Here is a 13556-nt window from a genome sequence, read left to right as displayed (position 1 = left end):
CCCCTCAGATGCCACAGCCACGAAGGGAGGGGATTATTTCCTCCGTATAGTGCTGCATTCAAACCCAGTTCTGCTCCACTCCTCGAGCCCACAGACTTTAACTAGCAAAAACTTTGCTGTTCCCTGGTCAGCCTGAATTTGAGCCTCAGTCAAAGTGGAGGAAAGGACTTTGTTAGCCAGGCTCTTGCACAGTGTCCCAAAGACGTGGAATTGAGCACTCGAGGCAGACAGCTGCTGGGTTTTCCTTGCTGACTGCAGAGAACTTCAGCCTCTTAACCCTCACTTAGCCTCAGAGCCGTGACATCTAGAGCGGGGGGCGTAGAAAATCTGCTCTTCCCTCTGGAGTCACTTACCATCACCCCCCGCTCTGGGAGAGTCACGCCTGGAATTCCTGGCAGCGCGCGGAAGCCAGGGGGTGGGAGAATAAAAAATAGCTGCTGTTGATCTTCCCGGGCAGCGCGCCCCTGCACAGGGTGGCTGGATTGGCAGGGACGAGTAGACCTGAAAATCCCCAGCCGCTGGCTTCCTGTGGGCGGGACCAGGGGCCAGAGAGCCCTCTCTAGCTGTGCTTGGCGGGACCCCTAGTCCCCTTTCACCTCCTGCGGCTTGTTTCCCCACCACCCGTTGCTAGGGCAGCTCTTAAACAATGGCTCCAGTCCAGATGCAGCTTGGTTTGCCCGATGCTACCAGGTAGCAAACCATCGCTGCAGCACTTAAAATGCTCCTTTTTCCATAATACTCCATCCTGCTGCTTTCGAGATTTGTAAAGGGGATTTAGTCTCTGTCATAATGAGATACTCCCTGCAGGTGCCTTTGAGCCACGTCGTGTTAAGCTTTCTGCAGATGACAGCACTTAAGGTTTTAGTCCCGTTTCTAGTCCCAGCTGTGCGCAGAGCCCAGCGGTGCTGTTCTGTGTGTGTTCAGACTTTTCCCCTCCGACGCACGCCGTGGAAGGCGGGCTTGCTGTGACCTCTGCCAGGGCAGCAGTCGTGCACGTTAACGTGAGCCGTCCTATGGAACTGCCATTCTGCTGCTCTCCTTCCACCGCCCCGGCTCCTGTTCCCGTTCAAAACGTCGGTCCCTCTTGCTCTGATCATTAGGTGGAGATTAGTTTGCCCTGTGGTTTGGTCTGTGGAGCTCAGAACGAAGCAGTCACGGGGGCTAAAGGGAGGGGGGGGCACAGATGTCTGTGTCATGGTGGCTGGTACAAAGGGACATGGTGAGAAGCGGGTTTCGACAGGGCTGGTCTTTTGTAGCCTGTTTTGCTGCACTAATAAAATCCTGCAAGAACAAGAGTGTGGACTGTTTTCATGGAGGGCGGGGAAAGGGCTTGTCTCATCCCTGAAGAGTCTCTACTTCCAGCTTTCAAATCCAGGCCCAGCAAATGACAGTAGCAGCCTCCTCCGCCCTGGATGGTCTGTTTAGCCCCACTTCTTACTGAGAGCAGGGGACCATGTGGCCATGCAGGGAGCTGCCTGGCCCCTTTGGTCTCTGCTCTTTTACCAGCCAGCAGTGAGCACTGAAAATAGCGTCCTCGCGGGGAGGAGAAGCACCTTAGGCCTCTTGCAAGTGAGCCTGTGCTGCCCCCTCACCCGCCTGCCCCCCAAATTCTTCACCTGGCGCTGCAGTCAGCCCTGCTGGGTCAGGACAGGCCTGGGCAGGACTTGCTCCCTGCAGTCTCCATCAGGTCCATCCAGGGGCGGCTCCAGGCCTCAGCGCGCCAAGCGTGTGCTTAGGGCGGCATGCGGGGGGTGGGGGGGCGCTCTGCCGGTCGCCGGGAGGGCGGCAGGCGGCTCCGGTGGACCTCCCGCAGGCGTCCCTGCAGAGGGTCCGCTGGTCCCGTGGCTCCCTCCTGGCGACCGGCAGAGCGCCCCCCGCGGCATGCCACCGTGCTTGGGGCGGCAAAATCTCTAGAGCCGCCCCTGGGTCCATCCCTCCGTGTGGGCCAGAAGAGATCGGAGCATCCACCCCTCCCATTGCCTTTAGCTGGAGGGGAAGTGCTGTGCCCTCCTGAAAATCAGGGCCAGGGTCTCTCAGCTTCCTCAAGGAATAAGGCAGGGTCTGTCTGTGTCTGTCTCCCACTCTCACTCAAGCTACAGCGCATGGGAGCACCGAGTGCTCCATGCCTCTGAAACGCAGGCCCAAGGTAGGGTAGGTTGGGCCCCCAAAGCAGGGAACCCGAAAAGGCTGGGCTGAGAGAGCGCTGGCCTTGCAGAGCCAGGGTGCTGGGTTGGATTGAAATACTAAGATGCCTAGATTATTATGGTACCAAGCCCAGCGGCATTCGAGAGACCACTCAAGCAGGAGCTGTCAGCCACCGAGCGCTCCCTGCCCCCTTCATCAGGCCGGGCGCGGCCCCTGGACCCTCTCCAAAAGCTCTGGCACTGATGTTGTCCCCAGTGTGCTGGGAAGGGCACCAAACTGGAGCTGGCTTGGACCCAGCAATGTGCACTAGCCAACCCCCCTTCATGGGAAGTGTTTTGCCAAAGCCCGATGAGGGAGATGGCAGCAGTGGGGCCGTCGTGAGAGCATCAAAGCGGCGGTCACAAAGCAGCGTACACCTAAACCGCCCACCAAGAGCTGCACGGTGTGAGCTGACGGGTCATGCAGGGTCCGTAGTCTTGGCAGGTCGGGCACCTATAAATAGACTGGACAAGCCACATGCCTTGAAAAGGCGCCAACTGGTACAAAATGTTGCTGCATGCCTCCCTAGCAAAACAATTGGCTGTGAATGCATCGTGCCAGTGCACCGTCCTCAGCCCTGGCTCCCCAGTGAATACGCAGGCCAGCTCCAGGTCTCTAGCTCTGCATACGGGCCCATTGGCATAGCCCTGGCTCCATGAGAGCCCACCGTTCCTTCTGCCCCCGTGACGTCCCACAGCACCTCTCGACCCAGCAAGTCAATTCTCCCATAGACTCGAGAGGGAGGGAGTTATTTCTAAACACTCGGGAGGCATCTCTACAAGAACCAGAGTTGCTGGCAGAGCATTACATCAGGTTGGGGTTTCAGAACTATGTTTCACCTCCCGGAGAGTAGCCAGCATGATGGCCCACAGACGAAGCAGGCTTTCCAGCCAGCTAATGCAGGGAGCCTTGGCACGACGAACCCTGTTCTGTGCTGCATTTGATCAGTCGCTGGTAGCTGACCAGAGCCTGGGGGAGAAAACGCTGCCCAAGCATTGCAGGAGAAATGCTGGGTCTCCTACCAGCAGAGAAGGGGCATCAATCCAAGCTGCCCCAAGGGAGTTGTCTGTCCCCGCTGGGATGGGAATAGGCCAAAAATGAGCCATCAAAGTCACAGGCAGAGAAAGGGTCTCAGGATTTCAGGTAACGGTACTGAATGCTGGCCACTCCCGCTCATGTGCGGTAGCTGAATAAGTGTGATCCCCACTGTATAGGCTCGGGGTGAAGTGATTCTCTAAAGCTCATGGGAGGGGGACAATGAGAGCCCAGAAGTTGTTTCCCAGGTCCACGAGGGCACCTGATGCTTTACGGAGACAGGTTATCCTAGAAAAACCCCAGGTTTCTCCATTTATTAAAAGGCAACTTAATTCACCTCCCCTGAAAGACCAGCCCTGACCACAAGAAACCCAGCAAGCTCTGTAGAGAGAGACATGAGCTGCCTCTTTTATAAGCCTGGTAACTTTCCCATAAATCCCTTTCTTAAAGGGGAAATCCATCATTTCCTCTCAGCTGACCGGGAACAGGGAGGGAAAACCTGCTTTTGATGCATCTGCGTCATATGGGGCAGGGGACAGAGCAGGCAGGCGGCCTCCACGCAGCGAGTGGTAAGGGCCTCGGGCCACAACATCACCGGGGTTAGGGGAATCGTGGTAAACCAGCAGGGGCGGGCTCCTTTGAAAGCATGTAGCCTTTAAAACTACTGCTGGGTTTGCACTCTGCTTTGGGAGCTTGACCTGGAGAAGGTTGCTCCAGGCCAGCCCTGCATTCGCCTGGGGAGTCAGTCGCCCCTCTCACAGGGGATTAGGAGCCAAGACTCCTGGCTTAGCCACTGACTAGCGCTGGGACCGTGAGCCTATTTACCCCTCTGTAAAATAGGGCTGATGCTGAGTCCAGCTTGGTTGGGGTCTGAGGTCCCTCTGAGCAACACGTGTCCTGGTTTGAGAGGCCTTGGGCTAAATTCTCCCCTGCACATATGGGGTTCGGTGTGAGCTGCACCCCCCGCCCCCAGACTTTTGCACCCAAGTGCTGCAGCAGGGTCTGTGCTAGAAGGAAAGGAAAAGATGCGTGGGGCGGGGCTGGCTGGGCAGGGGCTGGTTAGTTGGGAAATCTGCCTCGAGAGGTAACCCCTTACAGGTCTGTGGCACTGGAATACACCCCACTCACCCCCCCGTCGCTTGGCCCATGGCTCTGGGAACCTGCCATCAGCTAGTGTAGACGGGTGGCCAAGCAGGGCTCAGGACTGGTCAGTGAGCTGGTTCACGGCTTCGTTTGCACTCGAGAGCTAGTTCATGAACTGACCCGTACCAGCGAAGTGCGCGCAGGGCTTGTCTCTGTTACCCCATTACCCGCGGCCTCGTTACTCCAGTCGCTCGCTCGTCCTGCTGCTCCCATTTGTTACATCTGGTCCTGCGTTTAGTCAGCTGCCCTTCGAGGTGGGGACTGCGGGTTCATCTGTGTCTGTGCAGCTCCCAGCACCACACAGCCCTGATTCTGACCGGGGCTGCTGACCCCTGGAACAATTCCCCACAGAGCTCCTGGGGTGGTTTGGCACCAAACCCTCCCCCTTCCAGGTGCAACTGCCCAGCCGTCAGCGGCCCAAAGGGGAACTCTCATTCCACGATTTACTGGGGAACCCCACGTCCACCAGGAGCTGATTTGATGGTTTAATTGCCTTCCAGTGTCAGTTACTCAGAGCAATCTGGGAGGGCTGTGGCAAGAATGGGTTATGGCGCCCAGTAGGTTCCGGCCCTGGGCCCGGCATACTCCTTCCCCATGTCTGAACGCTTTGCCTCGGCCCGCTCCCCTGGCCTGTGTTGGGTTTGAATCGTTCACTGGCTCCTTCTGCCTGCCCTTGTGACGCTGAGGCCGTCGAGGATTCCCAGCGCCACGCACCGTAGCGTTCAGGGTATGAAAAGCGCGTGTGGGGTCCGCAATGGGCCCAGTCAGTGCTGGATTTTACAGTGACTCGGGAAAGGTAGTGTGGCCTAGTGGTTGGGGCTCTAGCTTAGCACTTGGGAGACCTGGCTTCAATTCCCTGCTCTGCCACCGACTTCCTGTGTGACCTTGGGCATCTCCCTTAGCTCCCCCGCTGTACAATGGGGATACCTGCCCTGCCTCCAAGGGGTGTTGCATTGAGGATTGGGAGGGGCTCTGACACACTGGTGGTGGGGCCACGCATGCACCTAAGATAGACAGAAAGTACATCAGGGTCCAGGTTCTCCAGTGAAAGCAGCATGTGTGAAGCCAGGTGCCGAGCGCCATCCCAGCCGCCAAAGGAGATCGGCGTTCGCGAGGCAGCAGCAGCCTGTGCCTCGCTGGTGGGATTTCCGTAACTCCCGGGGGAGCTGCTGGACTAGTCCCAGTGTCTCTGGCATGGCAGGGCTCCCAGCAGGTCTCTTCTTGGCCTCCTCAGCTCATCTCGAAGAACATGAAGTTCTGGGAAGCAGTGAGAAGAGGTTACAAACAGTGTGTGTGTGTGTGGGGGGGGGGGTTAATCCCTGCGTTCCACACAAAGATCGAGGGGGCGTCCTATGCACCTGACTTTCCCACTCCTCTGAGCGGGGGATGGGGAAATATGATAGGGGGCACGAACCCAAGAGCACTGCCAGCCCAGTGCCCAGCGGGCACCTAGTGGAGCGGATTGCAGCTACCCTCCTCGGCAGTACAGGGGGCCGCGGGAGACCGGTCCCAGCCCGCCGGGCTCTGCCTTGATCCAAGCGATCACCACCTGGGCCGGGGGGAGTGAGGAATGTTTAAGCTCCATGGGTGGCATGGGCTCTGTGGCCAGCCCCGCGGCGCCACCAGACACAACCGGCCACGTCCTATGCTAGGGGTCACTGGCTCCCCCAGCTGGGGATCTGACAGAGACGTTATCGGCAAAGCCTGGCGTGAGACCGGTCAGCTCAGGCTGCTGTCTGGGGGGGGTTCATGACGCTGCCACGATGCATCTCCCAGCCCGCTAAGCGGGCAGAATCCATGTGTCCATGGGTTTCACTGCCCCCTACTGGCTGGCCTGGCTGACCGGTTCTGCGGTGAACATGTCGCCCTCTGGTGGTGGCTGGCTGCAAGAAGCTAAAGCCCTAATGCCACTCAACAGGCGGGAGCGTCCCCCTGGATTACGGCTAACGACAAAACACACTGATGCTGCTGCCTGGTGCGCTGTGGGTGTGCAGCGCCCTGCACGCACCCGGCCGGAGACGGTACGCATTGTGGAGCGGGCGCCAGTCAAAGCGAGGTGGCTAAGGACATCACAAGACATGACAGCTGACGAGGGAGAGGGGGAACGGCGAGGAAAAGGCAACGCGAATCCTGCCTGTGCACAGTCATCCCCCTCTCAGTGCCCGTGCAGGTGTGTGGGCTGCGGGGAGGATGGTGCAGAGGAGGGCTGGCAGGGGGCCGGTAGCTGCGTTGTCTTGGGTCTAGTGTAACCAGGCACCGGAGGGGAACTGAGGCAGCGAGCTGGCGGGTGCGGGGCAGTGAGTTTAGGTAAAACCACGTATGCCGGGCAGCAGCCAGGAGAGCTCGCCCAGGCCCCCTCGACAGAGCTGTTTGCTAAGGGGCAAGTTGAACCCAGGCGCCCTGCTGCCAGGGGTCGCTGGCGAGGCCCCTTCGCTCCTGACCCCTGCGGTTGTTCGCCGGGGTAGGGCTGGAAGGTTCAGTGTCCCTGCCCCAGGGCTCTGGCCCACGCGAGCTGCTGGCAGGGTGGCCAGCCCATGAGTGCGAGCAGGGGGCAGAGGCATGGAGTGGAGGGCTGGCGCGTGAGCGGGTGGGGAGGGTTCGGCTGCTGGCACTTACCAGGAGGAAGGCTGCTGCCAGCAGGAGAGCGGTGTCCTCAGCCCCCAGCTTTGCTGAAACTGACAGAGAGATGGTGGGAGGGCACGTTGCCCACAGCTCAGCTATGGGTACCGGGGGCGATGCCAGCGCCCTCCCGGCCCCAGAGCAGCCCCACTGCTCGGGTTTGGGGGCCCCTCTCCCGCATGGGATGTTCTGCTGCCTCCGGGGGTGAGCGGCCCGTCTGCATCCTCTCCAGCCAGGTGCTGCTCCTCTCCCTGGCAAGGGCTTTGGGGGGCTGGGGAAAGCCTCTGCTCTCTGGGTGGCCTAGACACAGCAGGGCTCTTCGCCACCACCCTGGGGCTCTCCCAGCAGCTCACTCTCTGGGTGAGGCCAGTTCCCTTGTCCTTGCTGGCGCTCCGGTGCTTTGGGGGCAGATGCTGGAGAAGGAGCAGCCTCTACTAGGGACGGGAGGAAATTAAGCCAGTGCCCATCTCCATGGTGACTGTCCCCGGGCAAGGCCTGCTTGGAGGGTGACATGCACCAGGTACCTTCTCTAGCGACAGCAGCGGAGTTTGTCCTGCTAGGGGGCGCTGTGGAGAGCATGGCCAGCGCTGAACCCCGCCGGCGGCGTGTGGTCACCTTGGCCTGCCCCCAGAGCCCGGCCAGCCTGCCCATCCCAGAGGCAAGCACTGCTGGGGGGCTCTCCCTGGCAGCCTGGCTGCCCTGCGCTCCCCACTTACTGTCCACCCCAAAGAACTCATGGTCCATGTTCCGGTCTTCATTGAAACCCGGCCACCTCTTCCAGATCACTGCCACGGGGCTGCCAGCGCGGGAGGTGACCTGGGCGGGTGGACAAGGACGAGCGGCTCAGTGCCAAGGCCGTGCTAGCAATGGGCTGGGGCTGTGGACGTCCCCCATGGGGTTTCTAGCCAGGCCCCAGCTTAGCATCGTCTCTAGACTACATAAGAACATAAGCGCTGCCCTACTGGGTCAGCCTGTGGCCTATCTTCCCCAGTGTCCTGGCTGCGTGTGTCGGGGTGTGTGTGTGTTCTGAACAGGGCAGCTATGGCGTGATCCACCTCGTCTTCCAATCCTGGCTTCTGGCAGTCAGAGGTTTAGGGTCACCTTGAACATGGGGTTGTGTCCTGACCATCTTGGCTACTAGCCATCGACGGCCATGAACTCCTCCAGTTCTTTTTTGAACCTACTTATGCTTTTGACCTTCACAACATCCCCTGGCAAGGAGTTCCACAGGTTAATTGTGCATCGTGTGAAATGCTTCCTTTAGTTTGTTTGAAACCTGCTGCCTGTTAATTTCATTGGGTGACCCCTAGTTCTTGTGTTGTGGGAAGGAACAGATAACTCTTCCCTAGTCACTTTTCCCACGCCAGTCATGATTTTATAGACCTCTGTCATACCTCCCATTAGTCATCTCCTTTCTAAGCTGAATGGGCCCCGTCTTTTTAATCTCTCTTTGCACGGTGTGACGAAGTGGGAATGTTCTTGCTGTGTTCTGTGAATGCTGAGTGGTTGCAGGGGAGTTGTGCTGGGACGGCCTGCCCTGGGGAAGGGAGGATACCTGAGCATGTAACCTGAGAACCCAGGAGTGGGGGTGGAGGCCAGGTAACACCTCTGCCCGGGAAACTGGAAAAAGGACAAGGGCTGGGGGAGGAGCCGGGGGGAGGCTGAGTGAGAGGCTGGAGGGAGTTTCAGTTTGGAGCTGGCTGGGACATGGAGGGGAGCCCCGACAGGGCTTGGACCTAACTAAGGGGGGTCCTGTTGTCTGTACTGGCAAGACCTGTTTGGGACCGTGTTCCTGTCATCTAAATAAACCTCTGTGTTACTGGCTGGCTGAGAGTCACGTCTGATTGCGGAGTGGGGGTGCAGGACTCTCTGGCTTCCCCCGGACCCCGCCTGGGCGGACTCGCTGTGGGAAGCGCAAGGAGGGGCAGAGGATGCTGAATGCTCCAAGGAGAGACCCAAGAGGTGAAGCCGTGTGAGCTTCTTGCCCTGCAGACAGTCTGCTCCAAGGGAGAGGAGGCTCCCCAAAGTCCTGCCTGGCTTTGTGGGGAGCAGTTCCAGAGCATCGATCGGGGACTCCGTGACACATGGAGGCCGTTTCATACCCTTGACCATCTCTGTTGCCCTTCTGTGAACCTTCCCCAGTCCCGCTGCATCCTTGCTGAGATGGGCTGCCCAGGGCTGGACACAGTATTCAGTCTGGGTGCTTGTGGACTTTACACCGATTACTTCTGGCGTGTTCCTTCCTGCCCACGTTCACCCACACTGAGTAGCCCTCCTGGCAAGGAGTGCAGCTGCCAGCTTCGGGGTAGAGGATATATAAGGAGCCCGTGTTGCTGTCTAGAGAGTGTCGACAATCCAGTGGAAACCAGAAAGCCCCACCCCCATCCAGCCCAAAACGTCTGTGTTTGGCGGGAGCCCCAGGGAGATGCGCTGCCCTTACCTGGAACTCCTGGTTGGAGGAGCAGCGGCTGGCCGCGCAGGAGCCTCGGACCCTCATGGTGGCTGCGCCGTGGGGGTCACGCAGGTCCCAGCGATGGGCAAGGATGCCCCACCTAGACACAGAGCATGGCGTGTGGTCCAGCCAGGCCGTGGGCAGGGCAGAGAGCCTTGTGCCAGCTAGAGGGGCAGCTGGAGCCCCCGGGCTGCACTGCTGGGCATGGGGCAGGGTCTGATCACTGGTCCATCCACCCGCCCACCCCACCCCGCTGCCTAATGCCTGCCAGTGGCCAAACCCTGGTACCTCGGAGTGGTGGGGGTGGCGCTGCCCCCGGTTCACCCACGCTGCCTCCACCAGCCACTCGTCCAGGTGGGGCCTGGCTCCTCTCCGTGCTGAGGAGCAATCCCTTCCTGAGCTCTGGTGCCCGAGCCCACGGTGCCCGAGCCCACGGTGCCCTCACCTCTGCCGCACGCTGCCTACGAGCTGGTCACCGGCGGCGAACACCCGCATCTCCGTCCGGCAGCAGCCCAGGCAGCTGGCGCCCGCCCCGAAGGGCCGTCGGAGCCACAGGACGTCCTGGCCTTGCGGGTCCCGGAGGCGGATGCGGCAGGAGCGGGCAGGGCCACACAGGTGCAGACACAAGCGGCTGGTTTCTGAGGTGGGCACAGAGAGCAGTGCAGACCTGGCGGCCATCACACATGGGGGAGACTGTGCCCCAATGCTGGGGCAGGGGCTGCGCTAGGGGCCTGTGCCCCGATGCCGGGGGAGGGGGTTGTGCTAGGGGCCTGCCCCCCTGCACTGGGGGGCTGTGCTGCTCCCCGCCCTGAGCCAAGGCAGCGCCACGGGGGATGGGAAGGGGGGGGTGGATCTCTGGCGCTGTGGGAGGGGTCTGCGGGGAGGGGGGCACATCCTACTGGGGGATGGGCTCTGCCCTTTCCATGGCTTCCTATCCAGACCCTTTCCCCCCATTTGGGAGGGTTTAATGCCCCTCCCCCCCATGGCTAGTGACAGTGAGGGGGGTGAATGGGCCGGGGGAGGCACCAGTTACCTTCGATAGCTACCAGCAGCCCCTTTGCCGGCGCGGTGCCCACCACGTACGTTCTCCCTGGGTCCCCGGCGAACCCTGCAAGAGTCACAGCGACAGCGTCTGAGCCGTGCGCCCCCCGCCCCCTGTGCTTGTGCCGGGCTGGGTGGGCAGGAAATGTCGCTAGCCGGCATCGCGCCTTCAGATTCCTCACGCAGGGCCGGCACGTAGCACCCCTGGGGCCGGGCCGGGGGGTGTTCGTGGCCCCGTGGCCTGGGGCTGACGGGGGCCGGTGGGCCCATCACACGTTGGCCAGCTGGGGGTAAACGGTCTAAGTACCAGAGATCCCACAAAGTGCCCGGCCCAGGGACAGGTCTGACATTCAGCCTGCGCGGCGCAGGGGACGGGCCCATGACGGGAGGCAGCTCCCGGTGCGTCCTCTGCCAAACCAACCCCCCCCATCGTCCCCCCTTGGCCGCGCTGCTCCCCTCTTCCTGCTCCTCCGCGCTGCAGGGTCGGGCGGGGCTGTCACTGCACGGGGCCATGCTGATTTGGGGCCATCTGCAACCCCAGAGACAAGCGCAGGGCCGCCCAGAGGATTCAAGGGGCCTGGGGCAAAGCAATTTCGGGGGCCCCTTCCATAAAATAGTTGCAATACTACAGAATAGTATATTCTGATGGGGGCCCCTGTGGGGCCCGGGGCAAATTGCCCTACTTGCCCCCCCTCTGGGCAGCCCTGGACAAGCAGGTCGGAGCTGAGATTGGGGGCCGCTCCTCCCCTCAGAGACGGCCCCAGCGCACTCGGGGGCCTGTCCCTATTGGCTCCCGGGCCTGGCTGGTGCTGGCGTTTGTGATCTGGGCGCCTGGCTCGGCGTGAACCCCCCCGACACTGCCAGGAGGCACCAGCTTCCGCTCCCTGCTGCCGGGCGGATCTGAAGAGAGGAGCTGGGCTGAAAGGCTCTGCTCCCCGCGGCCAATCCCATGAGCCATGCGCCCCCTTCCCCGACTGGGTCCTGGGATCGCGGCAGGGCTCTCCTAAGGATGAGATGGGGGAGTGCTGCGAGGGCCACACTCGGGGAGCCGAGGCCAGCGGATTGGGCCTTACCGCGGAGCCCAGCTCGGGCGGTGATGCGCAGCTGGGAGACGCCGGCCAGCACCTGCAGCCCGAGCGGGGGAATGTCGTCGTCCTCCTGAACCCGCTGCAAGCTCTGCTCCGGGCTCCGTCTGCGGGTTCTCCTGCCCCGCCAGCCCAGCCGCGGCAGAGGTGACTCACTGGCTTCCTCCCCGGCACTCCCACCCCGTTCGCTTCCCGGCCGCCTCCAGCCCTTGAGTTGGTGGCCAAGGTCCTCGGCACTCGAAGGGGCATCGGCTCCAACCCGCCCAGCTGGCTCCGGGCTCCCCTGGCTGCTCCCAAAGGCCGGCTCTTGAGCCTGGTTAGCCAGAGACCCGTCCTCCTTCCTCAAGGACCTCGCCAGCGCTTGGATGTGCCTCTCCCGCGTCAGGTGCCCGAAGGGAGACGGCTGGGAGCTGAGTGCGGCCATCCCGAAGGGCCGAGAGCTGAGGGCAGGCCCCAGGCAGCAGGAGCTCGGCGTTTGGAGGGCACCTGCTCTGCAAACTCCCTGGCCCCTCTGCAGCTGTGCCGCCAGCCCCCTCCAGCAGCGCAGCCCCCACCAGAGCCCCCCGTCCCTCCCACCCGCCGGCGTTGCCATCCCAACCAGCCGGATCTCCCCCATTGTGCGGGCAGAGCTCTGGCTCCGAGGGGTCAGCGAAGGGCAGGAGAGAGCAGCAGCTTTCTGGCGAGGAGGGGCCCGTCGGGCGGGGGGAGGTGGGGGATGTTAATCAGGGCAGCAGGGGAGACCCAGCAGAGTGACATTACAGCCAGAGGCCAGGCCAGTGCCCAGGGCTGCCCGCTGGTGCCATGTGAGCCAGGCCAGGCCAGGGGGCTGCCAGGCCCACGGGGGCAGGAGAAAACGGGATTGCTTGCGAATCTGCGTCGACCTATCCAATGGGGCCTGCTGAATCCTCAGCCCAGATCCTGGCCGCGCTGGGCTCCCCCTGCCCTGTGGGACTCCCCGCCACAGAAGAGGGACAACATCCTAGGGCTGCTGGCTCTGGCATGGCTGCTGGCCAGCCACATTGCTACGGCACCCCACAGCTCTGCCATGGTAACAGCTTCCAGCCGGGGGCAATCCAACCCCGCCGGCTCCGGAGCCCACATCTGGACCCCCCCCCCCCCGAGTGACTGTGGCTCCCTCACACGGCAGCGCCTGCTGTGGCAAAGCAACCTTGCCCTTCCCCCCACGAACCCCATGTCGGACTCTGGCTCGTTACAGCCGGGACGGGGGGTTAAGCAAATAGCTGTTCTGCTTGCCCGGCGCTTTCCTTTCCTCCGGCGCTTTGGGGGCGTCTCCCGTGGGGGCTCTTTGGGTGGCTGCTCCTGGCCCCGTGGGGAGGGCAGCCGGCAAGGATTAGGGCTTTGCGGCTAAGGGCTGAGGAGTGAGCCAGAGCCCCTCTTGGTTCCTGAGATCGGTGCACGGCCCCCCGAATGCAGCGTATGAGAGGCGCAGCCGGAGCAGCCGAGGCCGAGGCGGCTTGGTGAGCGCGTGCTGGATGCCCCAGAGCCGGCTGGGAACTGCCTGGAGCAGCGGCTAGTGATGGGGGAGTTTGCAAACGGACGTGTAGGGCGCGTCTGGCTGAATCCAAAGGGGGGCCAGTCCTCCCGGCGCAGCCGTTACTGGGCATGAATGGTCACGGTGGCCTCCTTCCCTTGCCGGCTGGCCGAGCATGGCGGGGGTGGAGTGGGCGCGTGTGCCCACAGATCTGCAGCATGCTCCAGGACTGATCCCAGGGCTCTCCCCGGGCAGCGCAAACCACAACCCAGCAGGAGACACCCCCAAAGCGCTGGAGGAAAGGAAAGCGCCATGTCTGGGCCAGGCAAAGGGCGGGTTAATGGCCAGTCGAGGGGGAAGGGGCTGGCCAGAGCTGCCCTGCAAAGTAGGAATTAATCCAGCTGCGCATGTGCCAAACCACTGATGCCCCCGGGAATGCCAGAGCTCCACCAGCCAGGCTGGCACCACAGGGACCGCATGTGGCCGGCGAGCAGGTGCTCTGGGG

At 61.9% G+C, this 13556-nt stretch overlaps 1 protein-coding gene across 1 annotated transcript; it reads right to left on the bottom strand.

Annotated features, from left to right (window-relative positions):
- Positions 1-5492: 5492 nt before the first annotated feature.
- Positions 5493-11983, bottom strand: LOC120371892 (phospholipid scramblase 2-like). The gene is made up of 7 exons (XM_039488326.1): positions 11548-11983; positions 10467-10541; positions 9879-10071; positions 9422-9533; positions 7698-7797; positions 6979-7037; positions 5493-5619 (listed from the first exon to the last, which is right to left on the bottom strand). Exons 1-7 carry the CDS (start codon positions 11981-11983, stop codon positions 5593-5595), a joined length of 1002 nt encoding a protein of 333 aa, XP_039344260.1. The 3' UTR covers positions 5493-5592.
- Between the last annotated feature and the right edge of the window lie 1573 nt (positions 11984-13556).

This window comes from Mauremys reevesii, linkage group 9, assembly GCF_016161935.1.
Source record: "Mauremys reevesii isolate NIE-2019 linkage group 9, ASM1616193v1, whole genome shotgun sequence".
Taxonomy (NCBI): Eukaryota; Metazoa; Chordata; order Testudines; family Geoemydidae; genus Mauremys; species Mauremys reevesii.
Note: the sequence above shows the minus strand (reverse complement) of the source record. Positions and strands in the feature narration are given on the sequence as shown.